At 36.3% G+C, this 23,201-nt stretch overlaps 6 protein-coding genes across 6 annotated transcripts; 1 reads left to right on the top strand and 5 right to left on the bottom strand.

Moving 5' to 3' along the window:
• Nucleotides 1–894: 894 nt before the first annotated feature.
• Nucleotides 895–4,898, bottom strand: LOC105963129 (Pentatricopeptide repeat (PPR) superfamily protein). Its single transcript, XM_088813155.1, has 2 exons — nucleotides 4,537–4,898; nucleotides 895–4,217 (listed from the first exon to the last, which is right to left on the bottom strand). The coding sequence occupies exon 2, from the start codon at nucleotides 4,099–4,101 to the stop codon at nucleotides 2,368–2,370; it is 1,734 nt and encodes a 577-aa protein (XP_088669281.1). The 5' UTR covers nucleotides 4,102–4,217; nucleotides 4,537–4,898; the 3' UTR covers nucleotides 895–2,367.
• On the top strand, nucleotides 1,124–2,260 carry LOC105963297 (F-box protein CPR1). The gene has a single exon (XM_012987690.2). The coding sequence runs from the start codon at nucleotides 1,124–1,126 to the stop codon at nucleotides 2,258–2,260; it is 1,137 nt and encodes a 378-aa protein (XP_012843144.2).
• Nucleotides 4,899–4,983: 85 nt separating the features above from the next.
• Nucleotides 4,984–9,019, bottom strand: LOC105963128 (alkaline ceramidase). Its single transcript, XM_012987500.2, has 3 exons — nucleotides 8,713–9,019; nucleotides 7,414–7,708; nucleotides 4,984–5,739 (listed from the first exon to the last, which is right to left on the bottom strand). The coding sequence occupies exons 2-3, from the start codon at nucleotides 7,665–7,667 to the stop codon at nucleotides 5,226–5,228; spliced, it is 768 nt and encodes a 255-aa protein (XP_012842954.1). The 5' UTR covers nucleotides 7,668–7,708; nucleotides 8,713–9,019; the 3' UTR covers nucleotides 4,984–5,225.
• Nucleotides 9,020–15,083: 6,064 nt separating this feature from the next.
• LOC105963296 (F-box protein CPR1) lies at nucleotides 15,084–16,238 on the bottom strand. The gene has a single exon (XM_012987689.1). It carries the CDS (start codon nucleotides 16,236–16,238, stop codon nucleotides 15,084–15,086), a length of 1,155 nt encoding a protein of 384 aa, XP_012843143.1.
• A 2,342-nt stretch (nucleotides 16,239–18,580) lies between these two features.
• On the bottom strand, nucleotides 18,581–19,729 carry LOC105963295 (F-box protein CPR1). The gene has a single exon (XM_012987688.1). It carries the CDS (start codon nucleotides 19,727–19,729, stop codon nucleotides 18,581–18,583), a length of 1,149 nt encoding a protein of 382 aa, XP_012843142.1.
• Nucleotides 19,730–21,171: 1,442 nt separating this feature from the next.
• Nucleotides 21,172–23,158, bottom strand: LOC105963127 (uncharacterized). Its single transcript, XM_012987499.2, has 2 exons — nucleotides 22,631–23,158; nucleotides 21,172–21,620 (listed from the first exon to the last, which is right to left on the bottom strand). Exons 1-2 carry the CDS (start codon nucleotides 23,045–23,047, stop codon nucleotides 21,429–21,431), a joined length of 609 nt encoding a protein of 202 aa, XP_012842953.1. The 5' UTR covers nucleotides 23,048–23,158; the 3' UTR covers nucleotides 21,172–21,428.
• Between the last annotated feature and the right edge of the window lie 43 nt (nucleotides 23,159–23,201).

Raw genomic sequence — 23,201 nt, 5'->3', positions numbered from 1 at the left:
AATATTGGATTTAAAACCCTTTAATTTACTTTTAAATTTTTAAAATGTGATTTTTTGGACAAGGCTAATTTCGAATCAAAATTAGGTTGATTAAATGAAATGGGAAGTCAATGAAATTCAAAAGCTTTAAGGTTGGTTTTCTGGAGGGAATGAGCATGATTGGTGGATGGTGAAATAAAATGAAAATATATAATCCCTAAAATATTTTTAAATATTAGAATACTCGAAAAAGTATAATCGACAAATTGAATTATATTTTATCTAATCAAATCTCTATAATAAGTAAAATCATAATTACACATTAACACTAAATATCCCAAAATCACTTTCTCCGACCCTATTCGACTCCGAAAATCCACCATTATTAATATCAATTTTCCTTTTTTTTTGTTGCTAATTTGCATATATAATATGATTTAACAATTGCAGTAAAAAATATTGTTCTCCCAAAAACCAAAAAACATTAGGCAAAGTTTGGAAGTGTTTTCAAATATATTTTTATTTTATCCTGAGAAGAAAAAATTAGAGTAACTCAAAAAATAAAATAATATTTATTAATTGTTTTAGTAAATACATTTTTATGAAATGGTAAATTACAACCACCCTTGAGGTATGGTCAAATTACGAGAAAAAACTCTCATGTTTGGATGATTACATCTACTCTCAACTATGATTCTTCTTATATCTCCACATTTATGGTGTCAAATTTAACATAATCATCTAGATTCTACGGAATATTCTCTAGTTTGTACTCGTTTTGTGCAAAAATATAATTTTTGATGCACCACAATCTGATAAAAACAAGCCAAAAAATACATCTTATGATCAATCTACCTACAAAATATGGAGCCTGAATGGGATATAACGGGTACAAAATTGAGAAAATTCCATATAATATAAAAGAATCCACTAAATTTGAAACCACAAGGGTGGACACGTAAGAAGATTTATAGTTGAGGGTGTAATTACCCAAACAAGAGGGGGGTTTCCTTAATTAGACCATACTTCAGGGGAGTCGTTGTAATTTACCCTTTAAGAAAACATAGAATCCCTAAAATGAAAACGTATAAATAGTTGAGAAAACCCACAAAAACAACAGCAGCATAAAAAAAGAAAAAGGAAAATGGGTGGAAGAACAAAAACGGCAGAAGAAAACAGACATATTCCCATAGATTTACTAACAGAGAATATTCTGCCATGGATTCCAGTGCTTCACCTGTTCAAAAACTTCAGGCATGTTTCCAAAGAATTGCTCCAATTGATTTCCAGCCCCAAATTCATTCCGATTCATCTGAAGAAGTCACACGAACGCAGCAAATCAGGAAGCCGATTCCTCATCACATTGCCCGACGGAGTCGTGGATTACGACGGCGGCGCCACCACCAAAATCCCTTACCCGCCTGGCTTTTCCGGCTGTTGCTCAACAATCCTCGGCTCGTGCGACGGCTTGATATGTTTGGTGGACAAAGACATCAAAAAGGTTTCGGTGTTCAATCCGTCGACGAGAGAGTACCAAAAACGCGAAGCGAAGAGATTTCTATGGCTGTCGTGGTTTAAGAAGGTAAGCTGGTTCGGCCGCCACCCCTGTACTGGGGAATACGTGCTGGTCGTGGGTTCGGAAATACGGCCTCAAGGGGGGTTCATCGTCGTCGTGTACAAGTTCAGTTCGCCGGATTCATGCTTCTTTCAACAGCGAGGCTGGCGTGGTTTCGTATTTTTCGATGCAATCGGAACCCTCTTGCATGGAGTTCTTCATTGGCCGGCATATATCGAAAACGGGGCCCGCCACGTAGTTTTCGCGTACGATTTTCGTAGGAACAAAATCATGGAAATTCCTGCACCGGGTGAGTTTCCGTTTACGTTGGGAGTTGCGGGCGAGTGCTTGTTTGCGATTTTTCGGAATGCAGATAAGGTGTTTGAGTTGTGGACTATGAGAGAATATGAGTTGGAGGGATCTTGGACTAAATACGCAAACATCGAGGGATTCAATTGCAATTTTCGACTCTTGGTGCCTTTAGGATTTTCTTCGAATGGCAATGATCTCATTGTGGATGCTGATGGGATGTTCTTGACCAAGTATAGTTTCAAGGATAAGGCAATCACTGTTCTTGAAACCGAGAGATTAATTCCGGAAGACTCCACGAGAAATGTGGTTCGTGGTGTTGCTACGAATGAGGCTCACAAGTTAGACAAGTTAGAAAATTGTAAAGCATTTGTGTTTGCTGATAGTTTCGTCTCCCCACACCTAATGTATAATTGAGTTTCCAGTTTCGTTCAAGTTAGAAAATTACTCTCATGCTGATAATGTGTCGTGAAACGAAACCTTGAATTGACGACAAAACTCGATAAAATCAGTTGCATCTAAATTCACATTACCGAAAACGGCGAAACGGGATCTTCGATTTCAATCCAACTATAACCGGCTTCTTTCCTTATATTCCTCTGTTTCATCACCTTCCTAATATTACCCACATCTTCCCATTTGCCATTACATGCGTAAATATTCGACATCATCACGTAAACAAATTCACTATCACCCTCCAATTCGACCACCTTTTTAGCAGCTGCCTTCGCCACTTCCACATTCCCACAACTCACGCACGCGCCGAGCAATGTCTTCCAAACAATCCCACAAGAATCGAACCGTAATTCATTAATCATCTCCATTGCCTTACTCACGTCACCTTCTTGCCCCATAAGCCTTATAATTAACGAACAATGCTCTGCCGTTGGATCAATCATGTAATCATTGATCATCATTTCAAAGTACTTCTTTGCAACTTTAACAGGAATCCTACTATGCCAACATGCCGACAAAACATTTAAGAAAGTAATTTCATCGGGTTGAAAATCTTTCTTTTTTTTCATCTTCTCAAAGAGCTCGATTACCTTGTGGGAATCGCCGTTGTGCGCGTAACCAGATATCATGGCATTCCAAGTGACGAGATTCTTTTCTTGTAGTGACTGAAACAATCTTTCGGCTTCTTTTATTTGCCCACATTTGGAATACATGTCAATAAGAGCACTCCCCACAACAACATAAATGTCTAAACCACTCTTTAAAGCACAACAATGTGTTTGAATCCCCCATGTGATGGCTGATAAACGTGCAATGCCGCTCAAAATACTCGAAAAACTGAACTCGTCCATACGAACACAACTATGATGCATTTTATAAAAGAATTCCATAGCTTCTTTGCCTCTGCCTCTATTTACAAACCCTGATATTATGGAATTCCAAGAAGAGGAATTTGGGTTTGGCATTTTCGATAACATAGCAATAGCGTCTTCTACGAGACCAAACTGCGCAATGCCGTGAATGAGTTCGTTGTGCGAGATTGTGTCGGGATTTGGCATTTGGTGCAAGATAGAAAATGCTTGTTCTAGCTTCCCATTTCTTGCATTTGCTGCTAGAACAGAATTCCATGAAATAATATCCTTCTCAACTGTATTTTCGAAAAGCTTCATTGCCTCCTCAACGCAACCACACTTTCCGTACATGTCAATCAAGCAATTAGCAACAAAAGTGCTGCACTCAACACCATATTTGACAATCTTCGAATGCAACGACCTTCCCACCCGCACTAAACTCAGTTTCCCACAAGCAGATAAAGCAGCGGTAAACGAATACGAATCTGCAGAAAGATTGGAATTTTCCAGCTGAACAAAGAGTTTCAATGCCTTCCGAAACTGCCCAGAATGAATACACCCTGAAATCAACGAATTCCAACACACCACACTTGGTTCAGGAATTCCATCGAACAGCCGGTGGGCATTCTGGAAAAGCTCAAGCTTCACGTAGAAGTTAATCAAAGCTGTGGAGATAAAGATGTTAGAGCGGAACCCAGATTTCAGAATGTGACAATGAAGCTGTTCGCCATGTGAAAGAATGCCAGTATTCGTACAGGCGCGGATTATGTGGACTAGAGTATATGCATTCGGGTTGGAACTGAAGCGGAAATGTTGAGAGGCTGATATATCTGAAAATTTGCCATCTTCTGGTATGCAATTTGCCAATGTATTGGAGTTCTTTTCAAGAGCAGCGCTATGTATACTAATTCTACGGAGAAATGGAGTAGTTGATGGTAGATTTGCTAACATCAAATCGGTCGATGTTTTGGAGTTGCCGATGAAATATATGTTTACAGTTTCTTAAAACCTGCAGGAAAGGTGTTTGAGTTATGGACTATGAGAGAACATGGGGGAGTTTTGATATTCTGATTTTTTTTTGGAACATAATTGGAATACACATTAGATTTCAATGTTTGATCCGGTTTTAATTTTCGAAAACTCCAAACAAAAAATTCCCGAAAAATTACAATTGTAATATCAATAGTATTATGTATTTTAAATTGCATGTGGATAAGAAAAATGGAATTTTCGCTTTTGAAACAAGTCTTTTCATTCCAATTTTCAAAATACCGATTTCTCTACATTTCTTTTGAGAATTTTGAATTAGTATTTCACTTCAAAAAATAAATAATTTTTTTTTCGAAAGAACTAATTCCCGTATGATTTAAATTAGCTTATATAAACTCAAGGGGACTGTTCGGAGTAATCATAGAAATTCGTGCACCGGGTGAGTTTCCTTTTACATTGGGAGTGATGGCTGAATGCAATATATGGTGTTTGAGTTATGGTCTATGAGAGAATATGGTGTTATGGGACCTTGGACTAAATACGCAAACATAGAGGTATTCTATTGCAATTTTTGACTCTTGTTGCCTTCAGGATTTCTTCGAATGGCAATGATCTCGTCGTAGATGCCAATGTGGTATGTTGTTGGCAAAGTATAGTTTTAGGGATAACAACATTGTTCCATAGTAAGTAAAAGCATGAACAAATTTGGTATAGAACAATATTCATGCATTTTTTTGTGGAAATAACTTCAGATGAAACAAAGAGATATGCGTCGTAATCGAACTAACATCCATTATTCCACGATATAGCTAAAAACACACGTCAAAAACGAAAAATCAAAGATTAGAAATCCAACAAATTATACCTAGATCAAGTAATTTTCAGTGGGAGTGTAAAAATATGCTACATTACCAAAAAACACAGCTATTTTTACAGTCAAAAACTTAACCACTACCAATCAACCAAATCACTCCCCATCTATCATCATTTACATAATATTCTTCAAACCGAACAAAGAAAAGACAAAAATGAATCACGACAACTTTTTTTTTTTTACCAACCATCACGAAATGTCCCCCAACTTTCTACTGGGCTTTCGGTTTTTCGATCTTCACATAGGGGAAAAAACCCAGAAAGTGCTTCACTTGTGGGACCCACCCTCTTTGTTGAGCACGGCAGTACATGAGGAATGTGTTAGCATAGTACGAGTTGAACCCCATGAAAATATGCCACAAGGCATGGCCTTGTGGATTAAAGTACCACTTTGAGATGCCCTTGCACAATAGACGGTCAACTAGCCAGCAGAGAGTGCCGAGAGAAAGAGTTGCCGCGTAAAGTTTTGCGAGGCGCTTTGCGGATTTGTCCTCTGTGTAAATGTAGTACTTGTACATTCTGGGAATGCAGAGAAGACAGAGAAGGGCGTAGTGCACCTTGAAACCGATATCGAATCGGAGTTGCGAGTGTGCAAATGCGAATCCTAGTCCATAGAGGAACAAGAAAGTGGGCATTGTGCTTCGGTAATGCCAATCCGGAGAGTAGAGGATGTAGATGTAGAGGAGCATTTCCCACACCATAGGTGTTTCATCTCCTTGTTGTTGCCTGAGAAAGAATTCAAACTGATTTAAGGCAGTTTTTTATTTATTTTTTTATATTCAAACACGTATGAAAAAGAAGCTATATCAAAATCAAGCTACTTTAAACCAACTGCTTCGTTACATTTATAGTGATCTTAACAACTTGCAAGTTGAGGAAAGTCATTTTAGAATAATGTAAGACAATTCTTTGACTACATACGCTATACTGCACCAATGTACACTTAACCGCATCGGTGAAATAAGCACCCAAATATTATCAGATAACTAGAGACTATGTGTTGTTCCATTTATACTAGACCAACTTCAAGCAAGGTCATGCACACAAAAAAATCAAAAAGATTAATCTTCGGAAATAAGTAACGTGCACACAAATCTAACGTACCATTCTAGCTAAAGGGTGTGCACTCCTAAGGTGGTTCTCTTAATGGTTGACTAAAAAAGCTGAGGGAGGTGGTGTTCATGCATGTTAAATATTTTAGGTTAGAATTGTTTAAAATCTACAGAGCAGATAGGTTTTACCCATAATCGAGCGATATATAGCACCAAAATCTAGTCTCAACCCAGAAACAAAGACTTCAGTCTAGATTCCCCTAGTCAAATGTTATGGATTTTCCCCCACCATATTAACATATTATGGAATAACAAGTTAATCAATTATACTTTACCCAACCAAATTAACAATCAGCGTAGTATAATTTTGTTGTAACCCTTGTCGTAGCATTATCCAAAGAGAATTATACCCGTAAAAATGACAATAGCAAGAGCAATGATTTGCATGTTCTCGATTAGCAGAAAAATTAAACTTCCAGCAAAGCGAGATTTTTAGCATGTGGTTATCACTAACATATGTTTTATAAAAGATGTGGCTCGTCAATTATACATCTCCTTAAGTAATATAAGGTGCAGGATCATCCAGCTAATATGTTTGCTAAGTTTATGCTCAAATAAAGCAGGATCGACTTTAGGGAGCAGAACTAGGTTATTGATTTTAGTGATTTGTCCTTTGACTATGTTTACTCAGCATACTTACCACGTATGAGAACATAAAGTAAAGTGATGAAAGTAAAAAACCATGAACTTTTAAACATTAAGTAACAAAGTTTAGATTCCAGCCAGTGAATTTCCACACAATATACCAGCTGACAGCAGCACTTAGGAAATATTATAATCCAATAGTCCTTATATAAGAACATACAAAGAGTTCCTCAAAGCTCTCTCTATCAAGGAACACTGCAGAACTCAATTTTGAGATAGAATATGGAGAGTCAACTCCAGCACATCACATGATTGTATCGATGCAAGTGAAGTAAAAGATTACATATCTTCGAAAACTCCACATATATATTATATATGAATTAATATAGAAGAATGGTGCCTATATAGTATAAGATTTAGTGTCTTTCCTGCTCTCAAATAACATTTGAAGAGAGATACTCATTTTGTTTAGTACTTCTTGCATTTATCATAAGCATGGATATGACAAAAATCAAAACAAAGCCAATAAGTTTGAGTCACAAAATGGTATACTAGCATCATCATGTAAGTTTCTTGACATGTTGGCAAAACGCACACCCTACCAAAGATTTTCCATAAAAAAATGCATCAAAACTTCTATGCGCATTACTTGCCTAACTGAATCAATAAAGTAGACAGACAAAGACATAAAGTTAAAACTTACAGCCGCTGCAACGTGGCATGATATAGCATGCTCCCAATAGCAAGTATCATATTTGATATGTGAAGGACACTGAACCTTTTCTCAAAGCGCTGTCTCAGTGAATTCACAAGACCAATCAGTGCTAAAAGGATGCATGGAACATTAGACATGGTGTTGAAAAGTTCGGCAAAATAGGAAGAGTATTTATAATTCGGCTCACACCAGTCCTGCTTAGATGTGACAGGCCCCCAGAAACTTGACATTCCATCTGCCATTTCTCAATAATTACGTCTGAGGTAAATAATTTCCACAAATCCTACAGATAACAATACAAGTTAAATATATGTTAAAAGGTAAACATTGGTTATAATAAACTTACAAGTTAAATCAATTTCATGATCAAAACCATTGCAAAGTCCTGATGTTAAATTCAAGCTACTGACTTCATGTTAAAGATACCCTCCAAATTTAATACATATTAAAAGGAGGACTTAAATGTATTTGTACGGAGATTCTAGCAAAATCTGTTCACTGACATTGACTTCTAGAATAGAGCAAAGCCTGAACATAACCTAACAAGGATAATAAAATCTCGACACAACAAGGCACTGAGGTTTTTTAGCATAAAGAAACACACATACTATTTATTTCTTTATACGACCATATATAAATTAATTAATGTTAATACAAGCTTTTATCTGTCCCACTATTAAAAGAAAATATCAACATTCATCAATCTCAAGAAGCAACTGGATATCATATCATCACTATCACATAACAGTTTTTTTACAAAATACCGGTGCCTCAACCACAGACACATTTTTCTCAAATTTTCACAGGCGATTAAAATGTCAAAAACTTTATATTCACATCGACTACTCCGTTCATTCGAGATGCGACAGTACTCTTCAAAGGGTTACAATATTCCAGAACAAAATGATGTAATTTCTGAGCCATTCACCCAAAAAATACTATGAGCAAAAGAAGCACAATTCGTCACAAAAAACCAATAATTCATTCCAAATCAAACAAAAACATTCAAACTCTAATCCACAAAACAACACAAAACTAAACCAATTTTATTCCACTGAATAAATTCCTAAAACCACAAACCTAGTCTGCAAAATTGCCAAAATTATTCTTCATATTCAGTATTATTCATCCGATTCTGACATAAACAGAAACACACACACACACACATACCAAAAAATAAAATTAAAAAATTCCAGTATGAAAAAAAGCAGGCAAATCGATTCGGCGATTGCTTTCACCGCCAACAAGCAACACAAAAAATCGATAGATACCAAAAATAAAACTGACCTAAGAACTCAGATCTGAGTCGCGGCCGCTGCACGCACCCAGAAGAAACCTCCCAATTCGTGCAAAGATATATAGATATCACCGCTGTATACGCGTATCTATATATGTTCGTGCGCGCGAATCAAAGTACATGGCCGGATTCCCTTTTTTTTTTTTTTTTTTTTCCTTTAATTTTATTTTTCTCTTAATTTCAATTGGGAATTAATTAATAACGGATTATATTGTATTCATATATGGATTTCTCCTTTTAGAGACGATACCTTAAGTGGGAGTGTTCCACACGCGCTCGACCCAAAAGTTGTAATTTGGAACAACTTTTTCTCATTTCCTATTTAAAGAAAATGTTTTTTCAATTTTTCAATTTTTTTTTTTTTTTTGAAATTGGAAGAACATTATCAGATTATATCATTAATTGTATTTACTTTCTTTTGTTGACAAAGAAACCTTGAATCATATATGTGTGAGTAAATTTTATGCTCTGGTAATTTATTTTTCTTGTTCTCCTACAATAGTCTACAAACTATACGAGATGTACGAATAGTATTGGATAAAATTTGTATGATAAGTTCGTCGGAACGAAACCTCAAATGGGTATAAATGTAATTAGGCTATGTAAGTTGCATATAGTTACCAACACCAGTGAATTTGCTGAAGAATTATAAACTATGTAGCATGTCGTGTCCGACAGCTGAGAACACCTGACGAACACCTAATGAACCATTTTATAATTTTTGCAAAGTTATAAAAACTTTTCAATAGAAAATTTCCAAATATTTTTGTTGCTTCCCTAATTATTTACATGATTTAATGATCAATTGCAAATTAATAGTTGATAATAATATTTATTTTGAATATATTTGTACAAAAATATACAAAAAATAATTTATATATAGAAAAAATTAGGGGAAACTACAGATAAATCCCTAATCCAAAACTCAAAACACAGATCAGTCCCTAGGTAGTTTCCCTAAGCAATTCAGTCCCTATTCACGCGTCTGACATGCAGATCAGTCCCTAATGTGAATTTTATATATTTTATTATATTCTCTCTCTTCTTTTTCACTCTCACCCTTTTCTCTCTCCTCCTTTTCTCTCTCTTCATTTTCTCTCTCTTCATCTTCTCTTTCTTTTTTCTCTTTCTTCATTTCTATCTGCTCTCTTTCTTCTCTATTTCTTCTCTCTTTCTCTCCTCTGGTTTCCTCTTTTTCCAAAGAAAATATCATTGTAAAACCCACCCACCCCACAATGGCTACAAATGATGTATCTAATGATGTACCCACTGTGATTCTTGGAAGTTGTCGATATAAGCATCTGATAATGAAGATGAGTGTGGTCGACATTGTCGTGATCCGCAAAGATGAAGCTAATTCGCGTGGAAAGAGGGTTCGCACCGATGGCTGGTAGGTCTCCATATTTTTCTGTACTGCTGAAATGCATTTCTTTATGGTCGTTAATTATTGTGATACATAGTATAAAATATGGCACGTAATAGTATCATGCTAATATAAATATGGTATGGACGTATGGTACTTACAGTACGTAATCGTTGTTCGTATAGTATGCGTGATTGGTAAATTTGGTACTGTTGGTGGGAAAACATAGTATCATATAATGGGGAAGATAGTACGTAACCTTCATCTGAATAGTATGGGTGATAGGTAAATTTGGTACTGTTCGTGGGAAAACATAGTATAATATAATGGGGAAGACAGTACGTAACCATTATTCGGATACGTACAAGCAGGTATATCAATTCACGATTAACCCAATTCCCTCGTTTGATGAGGACTTTGACTTGTACGATGCGTGTAATGCTCCGCCCGATGTCTTTGTTAATGCAGCTGATAGAGAACTCGACCAGGACGTAGAAAGACAAAAAGAATTCATTCACAAGTGCAGTTCGGGTTTTACTGTTGCCCACACCATGGTTACTCCCATTGGTGTGAACCATTTGAAGTTGGGCAAACTTTTTCCAACTCAAATCGTGAAGAAAATGAAGCTACAAGTGCGTCGATGAACCAAGTCCATCGAGAAAGTGAAGTGACGAATTGCAATTCTGAAGGTGGAGTAGTTCATAGTTTGATAGTGTTGAATCTAGTAATATTTGCAGTCTACATGCTATGTAAAACCTATGTACTGTTGTTTAATTAGTGAACATAAGAGTACAATGTATAAGCTGGTAAAGTTAGGGTTATTCGTGAATATAGTACACTTTGTACACATGTGAAGTACAAGTGATTCGTGACTATAGTACGCTTTGTTCACTGATAAAGTATATGTTTGTCATTCATATAGTATTGTTACACTCTATATATTATTGTCGGGCCAATGCATCCATATGATCGCATTTGAAGACACAACTCTTCAGTTTAAGACTATTAAGAATGAATGGAGACAATGTGGGAGTTGATCAATATCGATTATGGTAACAATTGAGGAAAATATTAGTTTTACACTTGAGCATTGTAGGCTTGTATGAATATATTGTATAGTATATGAGTATCATGTATGAAATTCAACATATTTATGGGATCTTGTATTCCAAACGCAACAATAATGCTCACCTACCTTAAAATAATCATCTAAAACATAATTTATGCATCTCCCGTACTTATTGATCATTAAAGCGTCAATGAAATTGGTACAATTCAATTCATCAAAAAATATGGTACGCTTTGTTCATCAAGTAAGTACAATGAATGCACATGTGAAGTACAAGTGATTCGTGACTATAGTACGCTTTGTTCACTGATAAAGTATATGTTTGTCATTCATATAGTATTGTTACACTCTATATATTATTTCCGGGCCAATGCATCCATATGATCGCATTTTAAGACACAACTCTTCAGTTTAAGACTATTAAGAATGAATGGAGACAGTGTGGGAGTTGATCAATATCGATTATGGTAACAATTGAGGAAAATATTAGTTTTATACTTGAGCATTATAGACTTGTATGAATATATTGTATAGTATATGAGTATCATGTATGAAATTCAACATATTTATGGGATCTTGTATTCCAAACGCAACAATAATGCTCACCTACCTTAAAATAATCATCTAAAACATAATTTATGCATCTCCCGTACTTATTGATCATTAAAGCGTCAATGAAATTGGTACAATTCAATTCATCAAAAAATATGGTACGCTTTGTTCATCAAGTAAGTACAATGAATACACATGTGAAGTACAAGTGATTCGTGACTATAGTACGCTTTGTTCACTGATAAAGTATATGTTTGCCATTCATATAGTATTGTTACACTCTATATATTATTGTTGGGCCAATGCATCCATATGATCGCATTTTAAGACACAACTCTTCAGTTTAAGACTATTAAGAATGAATAGGAACAATGTGGGAGTCGATCAACATCGATTATGGTAAGTTTTTCGTGAATACACATGTGAAGTACGCTTTGTTCATCAAGTAAGTACAAGTCTAGTGTTGACAAAGTATCTTCGAATAGACTAGAAAGTATTTGTTGCTCATTTTTATGGTACGCTTATATTCTTTATACAAACTAATTAATCGCAAAATAAAGTACCATGTGTTCAAAAGGTAAGTACATTTCATCGAAACATGTAGTACAATGTATACAATGGAAAAGTACGAGTAGAGCTAATCAATAGTATTATTAGCTCTACAACAAAAGGACAGATTGTTTATGGCACAAAAAACACATTCATCTATTTGAAAAGCGATCGGTGAGCACTTGCAGCCTATTGATAGCTTACTGCAATCTTCTTTTACATCAATTCCTGCAATTACATACACATAAAACTACAATTATAACAAATACAACGTACTATAAAGTTCAACTACTAGTACTTCCAGTAATTTCGTTCAATACCATCCAAATGCACTAGCAATACCATTGTTGCATATGACACATACTACACTACAATCAAACATTATACTATTCGAATGCACTAGCAATATCACTCAACAGCACTAGCAATACTATTGTGGCATATGACTTATACTACAGAACCACCAAACATTATACTTCAAGTACCCTGTGTCAATACCATCTAAATGCACTATTAATACCATTATTGCGCATGACACATACTATAGAACCAGTACGAAAAATACAATAAGCCTCTTTCCCATATCATAAGAATAATACCCAAGAGAAAACTATTACAAAATCATGAAATTCGACAACAAATAAATGATCTTTGCAAACCCAAACAACAGAACAACAGATATTGGAACCGATTTAATGATTAGGGGAAACACCGAATAAAGTCGAGGCATAATACCCATGAGTGGATATGTTCAAAATCATGCAATTCTATAACAAATTAACCTTTTGCAAGCTCAAGCAACACCCAAATGGGTCTGTTTCCAATAAAATGAAAAAAAAAAAAAAAAATCAAACCTTGTTGTTTACCATGCTTCACCATTGTCTATAAATGGGTTTGTTTATTTTTATTTTTCCTTTCGCTTTATTATTTTTCTGCGTTTTGTTGATTCTTCGTGCTTCGTAATTTCTTCGTTCTTTGTTGTTTCTTTGTTCTTCGTTTCTTCTCTGTTTCTTCTTGGTCTGAAAATGGGTATAAACTGGCAAAGAGCGTGTAATACAAACGGCGCGTTGGAAGTTGAAAAGAAGTTATGTAAAATTAATATAAAGTAAAGGGTATTTTAGTATTTGCACATTTTATTAGGGACTGATCTGCATGTTAGGCGCGTGAGTAGGGACTGAATTGCTTGGGGAAACTACCTAGGGACTGATCTGTGTTTTGAGTTTTGGATTAGGGATTTATCTGTAGTTTCCCCAAAAAATTATACATGTTTATGCAGCATATTTATAAATATACATCTACTCTTTTAATATATGCACGTTTCTCTCAAGTTCTCGTATCCTCATTTTTTAGCAGTGTTCTAAAAATCGGCCGAGGCGGCCGATTAATCGGTCGACTCGGCCGAGGCGGTCCAAAACCTTTACGATTTTAGTGTAAAGGTTTGAAAAATCGGTTTTTTGCCTGTGAGGCGGTTTGAGGTGGTCCGAGGCGGTCTGAGGCGGTCTGAGGCGGTCCGAGGCGGTCAAACCTTTGAAGCGGGTCAAACTTCGGTGGCAAAAATCGGCAAAAAATCGGTCAAAAATCGGTTTTAGTTTTTTTTTTTTTTTTTTTTTTTTTTTTTTTTTTTAATTTTTATAAATCAAAATAAAAGTTGGGATTTTAATAAAAAAAAAAAAGGAGTTTATGCTTTATTTTGTTTATGTTAATTATTATTGTTAAAGAACTAATGATGTATGCCAAGAATGTATGTAAATTCAAAAAAAATTGCTTTGCAATTTATATTTTATAAGGATATTTATGTATTATGATCTTATTATTATTAAACTTTTATTATATTATTAGAATATATACATGAGGAGATATAACTATGTTTAAATATTTTTTTATCTATGTTTTGAGTATTTATAAATAATATCTACAAATATATTATATTAAATTTTAAAAACCGATTTATTTCCGATTTACGATTAATCGTGAGTCGGTGCCTGACCGACTCGGACCCGATTACCGCTTTTTACAACCTTGTTTTTTAGACATTCCGTTGCCCCGGTTCCGTGTCCGTGCTACATAGGTTATAAATCAAAAGACAAACTAAAAAAAAGAAGAAAAAAAAACCATAAAACCCGAAAAGAAAGTGAAACTCATTAACTCATTCATATATTATTACCTCCGGAGGGGCCAAGCTATGGACGTACGAAATTGCGTTAGAATTCCAAAAATCGTGAATCATAAAAGGAGCACTCGAATCATAAAAGGAGCACTCTGCCTTGTCCTTGAAACTCTATCACCATTGAATTCAAGAGGTTCCCTATTTCTTTAAAACAAAACAACTTATAATCACCATTGAGTTCTTGATTAAATTCGCTAATTTTAATTGAATCCAACTTATATACTCCAAAGTTGATAAAACTCCGTTGATATGAGCCCTGATCCTGTAGTCAAAATGTACTTTCCGGTGGAAGGGTCGCGGCCGAAGCAAATTGCGTAAATCAACAAGAACAAACGAAGTATTCGTAATGGTCGTATGCCCTACTTTCTAGTGGAGGGATTGCACGCAATTTGGACTAAAAATCAAACCAAACTGCTCGATACTCGATTTGCGATTGCATAATACAACAAATTAGTCACAACATAATGTAAAACAAACTTTTCCAATTATGTTTTGGTAAGAAACAAACTTCAAAGAAGATTTAGATAAATGTAATTCAACCAAACCAAAATGAACCTATAAAGAGTACTTTATTAAGAAGAACATCGGAATACTTGTATGTCAACGAGATGAACTTATTTCACCAGAAAACGAGCAAAGCATCAAACGAAATGAAACTCATTCATTCAAATATTACCTTTGCAGGGACCAAACTATCTACGTACGAAATCGCTATAGATTCTCGAGAATCGTGATTCTTAAGAAGGGTAATCTTCTTCTCCTTGAAACTATACTTTACCACCTTCTTCCGATCAGCATCCACAATCAGTTCATCGCGATCCGAAGAAAACGCCAACGGCACCAACAATTGAGTGTATTTAAATCCCTCAGTGCCTCCCTCAATGTTCGCGTATTTAGTCCAAGATTCCTTAACCCCATATTCTCTCATAGTCCACAGCTCAAACACCTGAGCTGCATTCCCAAAAATCACAAACAAGCACTCATCCACAACTCCCACCGTAAAAGGAAACTCACGCGGCGCAGGAATCTCCAGTATTTCGTTCTTCCCGAAATCGTAAGCAACAATTACGTGCTTCTTTTCGAAATGCGGCTCGTTCATGGGCTGAGTACACGCCGCCCAATGAAGAGCTCCGTGCAGGAATTTGCCGACGGGATCGAAATACTTGTAATCGCGGCCGTGCTTCTTCTGATGAATAATCGACCGGGATTTGCGGGCAGCGTGCGTCTTCAGCTCGTACACACGAATGTCCACGTGGCTTCCCTGCAACCGCGATCCAATCACGAGAACGTATTCTCCGGTGCAGGGGTTCCGGCCAAACCAGCTCGCGTAGTTCGTCAAGAACAACCACCGGAATTTATCCGCCAGGCGCAACTCGTATCTGTTCATCGACGGATTGAATACCGAGAAGCGCTGGTTAGCGCCTTCGTACAAGCAGATCAAGCCGTCGCACGAGCCGAGGATAATTGGGCAGCTGTCGTATCTGTGAGAAGAAGAAGGAGGGTAAGGGTAGAATCTGGGATCCTTGGTGGCGCCAGGGGCATAGTTGTAATATGTCATGGCGGTGGGATCTGCGATGATGATTCGGATCTGAGTCTCGTCGGCGGTAGATCTTTTGAGATGGATCTGAATAAATTCAGGGCTGGAAATCAGCCGGCGCCATTGTCGGGAAACGAGCCTGAATATTCTGAAGAGATCCGTCGCCGGAATACGCGACAGAATCTCATCTCTCAGCAAATCCGCCGGAATACGAGACAGAATTTCACATCTCGGGGAATCCGCCGGAATATTCCGATTTTCTTCCGTTGTGGTAGCCATCTTTTGTTCTTCTAGGGCTAGGGCGCAGATTAAAGATTTGGGGATTTCAACAGTTTATATATATATATAGTAAGTATATATGTATGTATATATATAGGTTTCGATTGGGTCTCAAATTTATTGGGGGTGGGCCGGTGGGGGAATGTAAGTTTTGGGTTTAAAGTAAATATAGAATTTATTCATAAAATATTTTTAGGGTGGTGATAAATGCAAGACATGTATTAGTAAATGTAGAATATTTTATTTAAAAAAATCAAATGCTAATAAATATCCTATTTTATTTTGTCAAAACCTCTTTTTTAGAAGTTTTTAACGACATGGAGAATATCACGCGAAGAGTTTTAATAAACATAGATACTTTATTTAAAAATTCAAAATTTAATACTCCCCCGTCCTAAATATGTGTCATTTTTCACCTTGGCACAAATCTTCAGAATTTCTATAAATATGTCTTGATTTTAGGAAAATATATATTGATGGACCAAAATACCCTTGTTTATTAATTAATACAGGAAGAGTGCTATAGAGTAAATAAGAGTAAAATTGAAAAATAAGCAATTAATGCAGCATTGGAATTGTAAAGTGACAGATTAATATGGAACAAATAAATTCTCAAAAGCGACAGATATTATGGAACAGAGGGAGTATATCTCATCTTATTCTTTCAAATTCTTTTTTATAAGTCTCCATCGACATAACTTTGAAAGAATATTACACAATTAATCATCATTAATCAACAAGAACATGGATTTACTGGTTTTGGAGGATGATACGGTTGAAAGTGAGGTAAAAAAATCATTTCGGTGAGAAAAATAAAAAATTTCTTGTTTTATGTGCCAAATTTTCATTTTTTCTGTTTTTTGTGCCAAATTTTATAATATATATTAATTTTGTTACTAATTTGGACCGGAATTATCTCAAGACATTTAACGAAGTCGATTCTAGTGAATATTTTCATTGGAGTTTATTCAGATGTGTTCGAGATTGAAAATTGTAGAGAATAAATGTAGTTTTGTAAACCGTTAATGAAAAATAATGGATGCGAATTAATTTTTATAGTAAAATATCTGTAGCTACTAAAATACGGATAAAAATAAAAATTAAAAAAAATATCCTACATTTACTAAAAGCCGTTCTGTATTCATCATTTCCCATATTTTTAACATGATAATATAAATATTTTTGTATTTTTTTTAATTATCTGTCCATTTAGAATTTCATATCAACACGCAATGACCCGTTTAAAAAAAGAGCACTCGTATTTTTTATTTTAGGCTATGTTGCACGGACACGGATACGTGGACACGGCGATACGCGGATACGGACACGGTGATACGACATTTCCAAAAAACTAAGATACGGACACGCGGGGATACGCGTAAATATAAAAAATATAGGGGTATATTTACAAATAATAAAAATATAGGGGTACATTTATAAATTATAAAAAATATGTATAAGTCGTCATCGCATAAGAGAACCGCTCGCCCTTGTTGCTCAGGTTCTTGGTCACCGTCGCATGCTAGACTTTTGGAGTTTTGGGTGGACTCACAAAGAAAACAGAGAAAATGTGTATTACAAATAAAAGAAAATGCGCATTTTTTTTATTAGGGTTTTCTTTAAGAGAAGTATCCCAACTTTTTTAAAATTGTGGGCAGTTTTTTATTAGGGTTTTCTTTAAGAGAAGTATCCCAACTTTTTTAAAATTGTGGACACTGCCCGACACGGGTGTCCTACTTTTAACGAAATTACGACACGGCCCGACACGGGTGTCCGAGAAGTGTCCGGGTGTGTCCGAGTGTCCAGATGTCGGATACGGGGACTCTTCACCTTCTAGAAGTGTCCGTGCAGCATAGATTTTATGTAATTATATTGGAACGGGAATCGGGTACAGATTCATATCCAATTATCGGAAAAAAGGATCGTCCCGACTTATCAATAAACTATAAATATATTATCTGAGGGGTGTAAACGAGTCGAGCTGGTGTTGAACTTAGTTACACGCACACGCACACAAAAAATACATTTCTGAAAACAGACTCTCGGACACACACAAAATACACCAAAAATGCTATCACATAGACACACGAAGTCGAACTGTTAGGCGGACCGACAGATCACGAACACACTCGAAACTTATTTATAATTCATTCTAACGAACTCTTAGCTAACTTTCCCGATCAAGTGTCGGTTAAGAAGAACCTCAGATACTTGTATGCCAAGAGACGAACTAATTTTATTAAAAAAAACCAGCAAAAAGATCGAAGAATTTTTATTTCACCAATCAAAATAAACTAAAAGAACTAAAAAAAAAAAAAACCCTCTAGAAAATTAAACGAAACTCATTCGTATATTATCTCTGGAGGGACCAAACTATCGACATACGAAATCGATTTAAACTCCTGATCACAACGATGATTCTTAAGAAGAGTACTCTTCTTCTCAACGAAACTATACTTTTCCACCTTCTTCCTATCCGCCTCGACAATCAGTTCATCCCCATTCGAACAAAACCCTAGCGGCACCAACAGTCGAACGGACCCGAATCCCTTAATGTTCGCGTATTTAGTCCACGATTCCTTAACCCCATATTCTCTCATAGACCATAACTCAAACACTTGATCTGCATTCCTAAATATCACAAACAGGCACTCATCCATAACTCCTAACGTAAAACGAAACTCACCCGGTGGAGGAATCTCCACTATTTCGTTCTTCCGAAAATCGTACGCAACAATTAAGTGCTCGCTTTCGAAGAGCAGCTGATTCCTATCGAAAGGACAAGTGCACACCGCCCAATGAAGAGCTCCGTGAAGGAGGCTGCCGACGGGATCGGAATAACTGTAGCTACGGCCGTGTTTCTTCTGATTAATTATCGAGCGAGAATTACGAGACGCGTGAGTTTTCAACGCGTACACGCGAATGTCCACGTGGCTTCCTTGCAGCTGCGATCCAATCACAAGAACGTATTCTCCGGTGCACGGGTGCCGGCCAAACCAGCTTGCGTAGTTCGACAAGCACAACCACCGGAATTTATCCGCTAACCCTAGATCGTACTTTCTAGTGGACGGATTGAAGACGGCGAATTTTCTGTGGCCTTCGTCGTATAAACAAATCAAACCGTCGCACGAGCCGAGGATCACTGGGCATCTTACGGAAAATTCACTAGGGTAAGGGATTCTCTTGCCGGGAGAAGGGGGTTTCATGGCGGGATAATAGAATCTCTTGCGGGGAAAGGGTTCCGTTACGGGGGAATTATCGCAATCGGTCATCGTAATAGGCTCCGCGACGAGGATTCGGGTTCCGTCGGCGCGTTGATTGGATCTGTTGAGATGGATCTGAATAAATTCAGGGCCGGAAATCAGTTGGCGCCATTTTTTGGAGACGAGCATATGATTTTTTAAGAGATTGATCGCCGGAATTCGAGACAGAATTTCATGTGTCAGTAAATCCGTCGGAATATGCTTCTCTTCTTCTGTTGCGGTAGCCATCTTTTGTTGTTGTTGTTGTTGTTCTAGGAGGCTCGTAGTACATAATATATATATATATAATAAAAATTATAGCGTGCGTGTATAAAATATTTTATTAAATAATTAATATCTGTTTTAATTATGTTTTTATTATCATTTAATTAAATATTTTCAAAGAAATATAATTGTTGCATAAATAATTTTAGAGACCTAAGAACATAAATTGGCCAATTTTGTTTAATAATTTCGTTTCCTAAAAAGAAATTGATAATATGTACGTCATCTTATATGAAAGTTTAAATATCTTGTAATAAAATTTGGGAATTGTTTTTTGCGGTCTGAAAATTGTTATTTGCGGTTTCTAACAAAACCCCCCAAAAAATACTTTATTTCATTAAAACTCCAAAACTTTCCAAAAAAATCCAAAAACCCCTCAAAACGCGTAAAAGCTCAACTTGGGCACCGATTCATGCAGTGCACGCCCAAGTTGGGCGTGCAAGCTGCATTTGGGCGCCCGAGTTGGGCGTCCAGTGCCAAATTTTATTATTATATTTTTTTTTTGTGAAAAAAAAGCCCTACCATTCGATTTGTAGGGTTTTTTAACATGAAATTGGTTCCGTAATCGACCTACCCAATGCATATTACACATAAAAGAGTCAAAATTAAATCAAAAAATCGAAGCCCAACCCTTTTTCAAGCTTGATTTCGAATTTTCGATTTTTTTTTTGCTATTTGCAGTTTTGGGGGGTTTTTTGATATTTTTAAAAGTTTTGGGGGGTTTTGTTATAAACCGCGAATAACAATTTTGTGACCGGAAATAGCATTTCCGTAAAATTTTCAATGCAAAAAAAAAAAAAACTAAAAAAATTAAAATATTTAAAAAAAAAATGAAAAAATAGAAATAACTTAGAACACATGAAATTATGCGACTCTTATACGGTTAACAAATACCCGGTTAACAAATACCCGGTGTACCATATAACTTCCAAACATTCACCAAACGTCAACATAGCTTCCAAAAATCACTCCACCAATTTCGCAAATAAGAAACATATTTCGAGTATTTCAATGTGCGAAAAACTAAACTGAAGACAAACAAAAAGAAAACTCTAAATTTCTTCCAACTATTTATTTTCTTACAAAAAAACCATTTATTAAGTAGCTAAATTTGATATCACATTAGCGACCGTTTAAGATAATACATAGTTGAGAGTGTGATTGTAAATAAAGTTTTTTGTTGTAATTTGACCATACCTTAGACGGTGGACGTAATTTGCCATGTTCAAATAATCAGAAAACATCGACCGTTCCCAAAACAAATTTTTTTCTCGTATAAATTTATTCCTCTATTTGTTTGAAAAATATTTAACCATGTTAAAATAAAATAATAAGATAGCTTACTTATCTTCAATTCTCCCACAAATTTATTCCCGGATTCGAATTTAATTACGTAATTCATCGACTTTACTATACCCTCCCTGATTGGTAAATTGATTTTAGAAATACATACAAGTCACAAGTCTTGTTATTTCCAGGCTAAAGCAATCGAAATCCTAACTTCATCTATATAAGCCAACAATGCAAATGGAGAGGAAAAATGCGAACTGATTCATTGGATAACGGTAACAAGTTAAACTCAGACGGAGCAGAAATTTTCAAAATTTCAAACGTGAATTACCGTGCGTGAAACTCTGCACCAATAGCATTCCAGCAAATGCAATCAGTTCTTCAGGTCAAAATGTTCCAGTTTAGTTGTTTGAACAATGGAGCACAATGCCTTATTCACTAATTCAGATTCCTCGACCCATAAAGAACTTTGTCTGCGCACAAGCTCATTCTTCTCTTTCTTCTTCTCCTCGATTTTCTTCTCTCTAATCCTCCAATACTCGAGTTTCTCTGCTCTTTCTTTACTCTGCACCAAAACCAAGTCAATTATATCACATTAACCACTGCATACATCTCCAACACGAACGCTATAATGGACAAAGAACCATCCATTCATACTCATGGAGGAAGAGAAGGAAGGAAAATAAAAAGGCACTCTTTGACGTGAGGAAAATGCCTATTGGAGGATCAATTTAGATTACAATTAAGATGCTACGTCTCGAGTATTATTTGTTCTATGATGATTCTTGCAAAAAAACTTTGATCATACAATACAGCAAATTCTAGGGAAAGCTAGGACAAGTAATAAGTGGTGTCGTCAATCTTGAGGTAAATAATTAACTTGGTATTTGGATGCACAAACTTCAAAATTGGTTGTATCTATTTCGTTCGATCACTTGTCAAGCTCACATCACTGCTTATGACAACCTTTTAAGTATCCTCCAACGTTTTTTTCTATAGGTATTTCTCTAGTTTCAAGTTTCAACCATATCAATTATTCAACATGTTTTCCTAGGCCTCGTTTGGTTGCCAAGATAAGATTAATTATTGGACCTTCAATGATCCAATAAAAAACATGCCTAGAAGGCAAGATAAGCCACGATAACATAATATTTGCGGGTCGACCCGACAAGTTATTGGGGATACCAAACATCAAACAAACTCCTATTATTTAGTTAATCATGGCTAATCCCCCAACCAAACGAGGCCTTAAGGTACCGTACATGCCATTACTAAATACTAAAAGCACTATGATATTTTCATAGACAAGAATCTTTCACATAACAATATGATATGGAATCTGAATACAGATCACGAAATATCATTCGACCAGTTCTACTGAATTTTGTCCCAAATTCTTTACTTCGAACGATCTTCACGAAAGCCAAATTCCGAAGCAGAAGATATAGCAGTTATGCACAAAATATAAAAAGATACAGGAAAATTTGTACACACACACACACACACACAATATAAGCAAGTTAGCTGGAAAACAAAAAGGCCAATCTTCAAGGGCAGAAATGTAATTTGACATACCAACATTTGGCGGAATTCTTCCTCAGCAGCTCGCCTCTCAATCGCCTCGGCCTTCTTCTTCTCTTCCTTGGCAGCTTTCCTCTCCATGTTTGCGACCCTCAAAGCTTCCTTTCTGGCCTCGTCCTTGCGCGATTTATCGATCCTCTGCAATTCCACTTCCTCAATGTACTCCTTCCGCATTTGCTTCACCTTACGGTCGTAATCGCGGCGGAGGAAGGCCAGATGCGCGGCGGCCTGCTTGGGGTCTCGCGAGGGTTGCCAGGAATTTATGTAGCCGCAGCGAGGGAGAAATTCGTGCTGGTTCCGACTGGAGGTTGGAGATTCGACGGCGGTGGTGGTGTGAGCGGTGGAGAAGCGGCGGAGGACGCCGGATTTGGACGGCGGGCGTTGCCGCAGTAGGTGGCGGGATAGTGACATGACGAATTTGTCCGTCTGAGAAGGAGAGAGATTCAGCTGTTTAGGGTAGAAGAGGGGTTTTACTCTTTCAATTTATTCCTGGGATTTTTATTTTTATTTTACAAACTCTGCAACAAAATTTGCGCTTTCTTATAGTCAGTCAGGACAAAATGAG

This window comes from Erythranthe guttata, chromosome 14, assembly GCF_056151865.1.
Source record: "Erythranthe guttata isolate IM_541 chromosome 14, IM_541, whole genome shotgun sequence".
NCBI classification, from domain to species: Eukaryota; Viridiplantae; Streptophyta; class Magnoliopsida; order Lamiales; family Phrymaceae; genus Erythranthe; species Erythranthe guttata.
This window is presented reverse-complemented; position numbering and strand designations above follow the sequence as displayed.

Excerpts from the sequence above, each read along its gene's own strand:
- LOC105963297 (XM_012987690.2), top strand. The coding sequence starts at position 1,124 with ATGGGTGGAAGAACAAAAACGGCAGAAGAAAACAGACATATTCCCATA.
- LOC105963127 (XM_012987499.2), bottom strand. The coding sequence starts at position 23,047 with ATGTCACTATCCCGCCACCTACTGCGGCAACGCCCGCCGTCCAAATCC. Across the intron at positions 21,621-22,630 it reads AAGAATTCCGCCAAATGTTG|AGTAAAGAAAGAGCAGAGAA; the intron begins GTATGTCAAATT and ends GTTTTGGTGCAG.
- LOC105963128 (XM_012987500.2), bottom strand. The coding sequence starts at position 7,667 with ATGGCAGATGGAATGTCAAGTTTCTGGGGGCCTGTCACATCTAAGCAG. Across the intron at positions 5,740-7,413 it reads CATGCCACGTTGCAGCGGCT|GCAACAACAAGGAGATGAAA; the intron begins GTAAGTTTTAAC and ends ATTCTTTCTCAG.
- LOC105963129 (XM_088813155.1), bottom strand. The coding sequence starts at position 4,101 with ATGTTAGCAAATCTACCATCAACTACTCCATTTCTCCGTAGAATTAGT.
- LOC105963295 (XM_012987688.1), bottom strand. The coding sequence starts at position 19,729 with ATGGCTACCGCAACAGAAGAAGAGAAGCATATTCCGACGGATTTACTG.
- LOC105963296 (XM_012987689.1), bottom strand. The coding sequence starts at position 16,238 with ATGGCTACCACAACGGAAGAAAATCGGAATATTCCGGCGGATTCCCCG.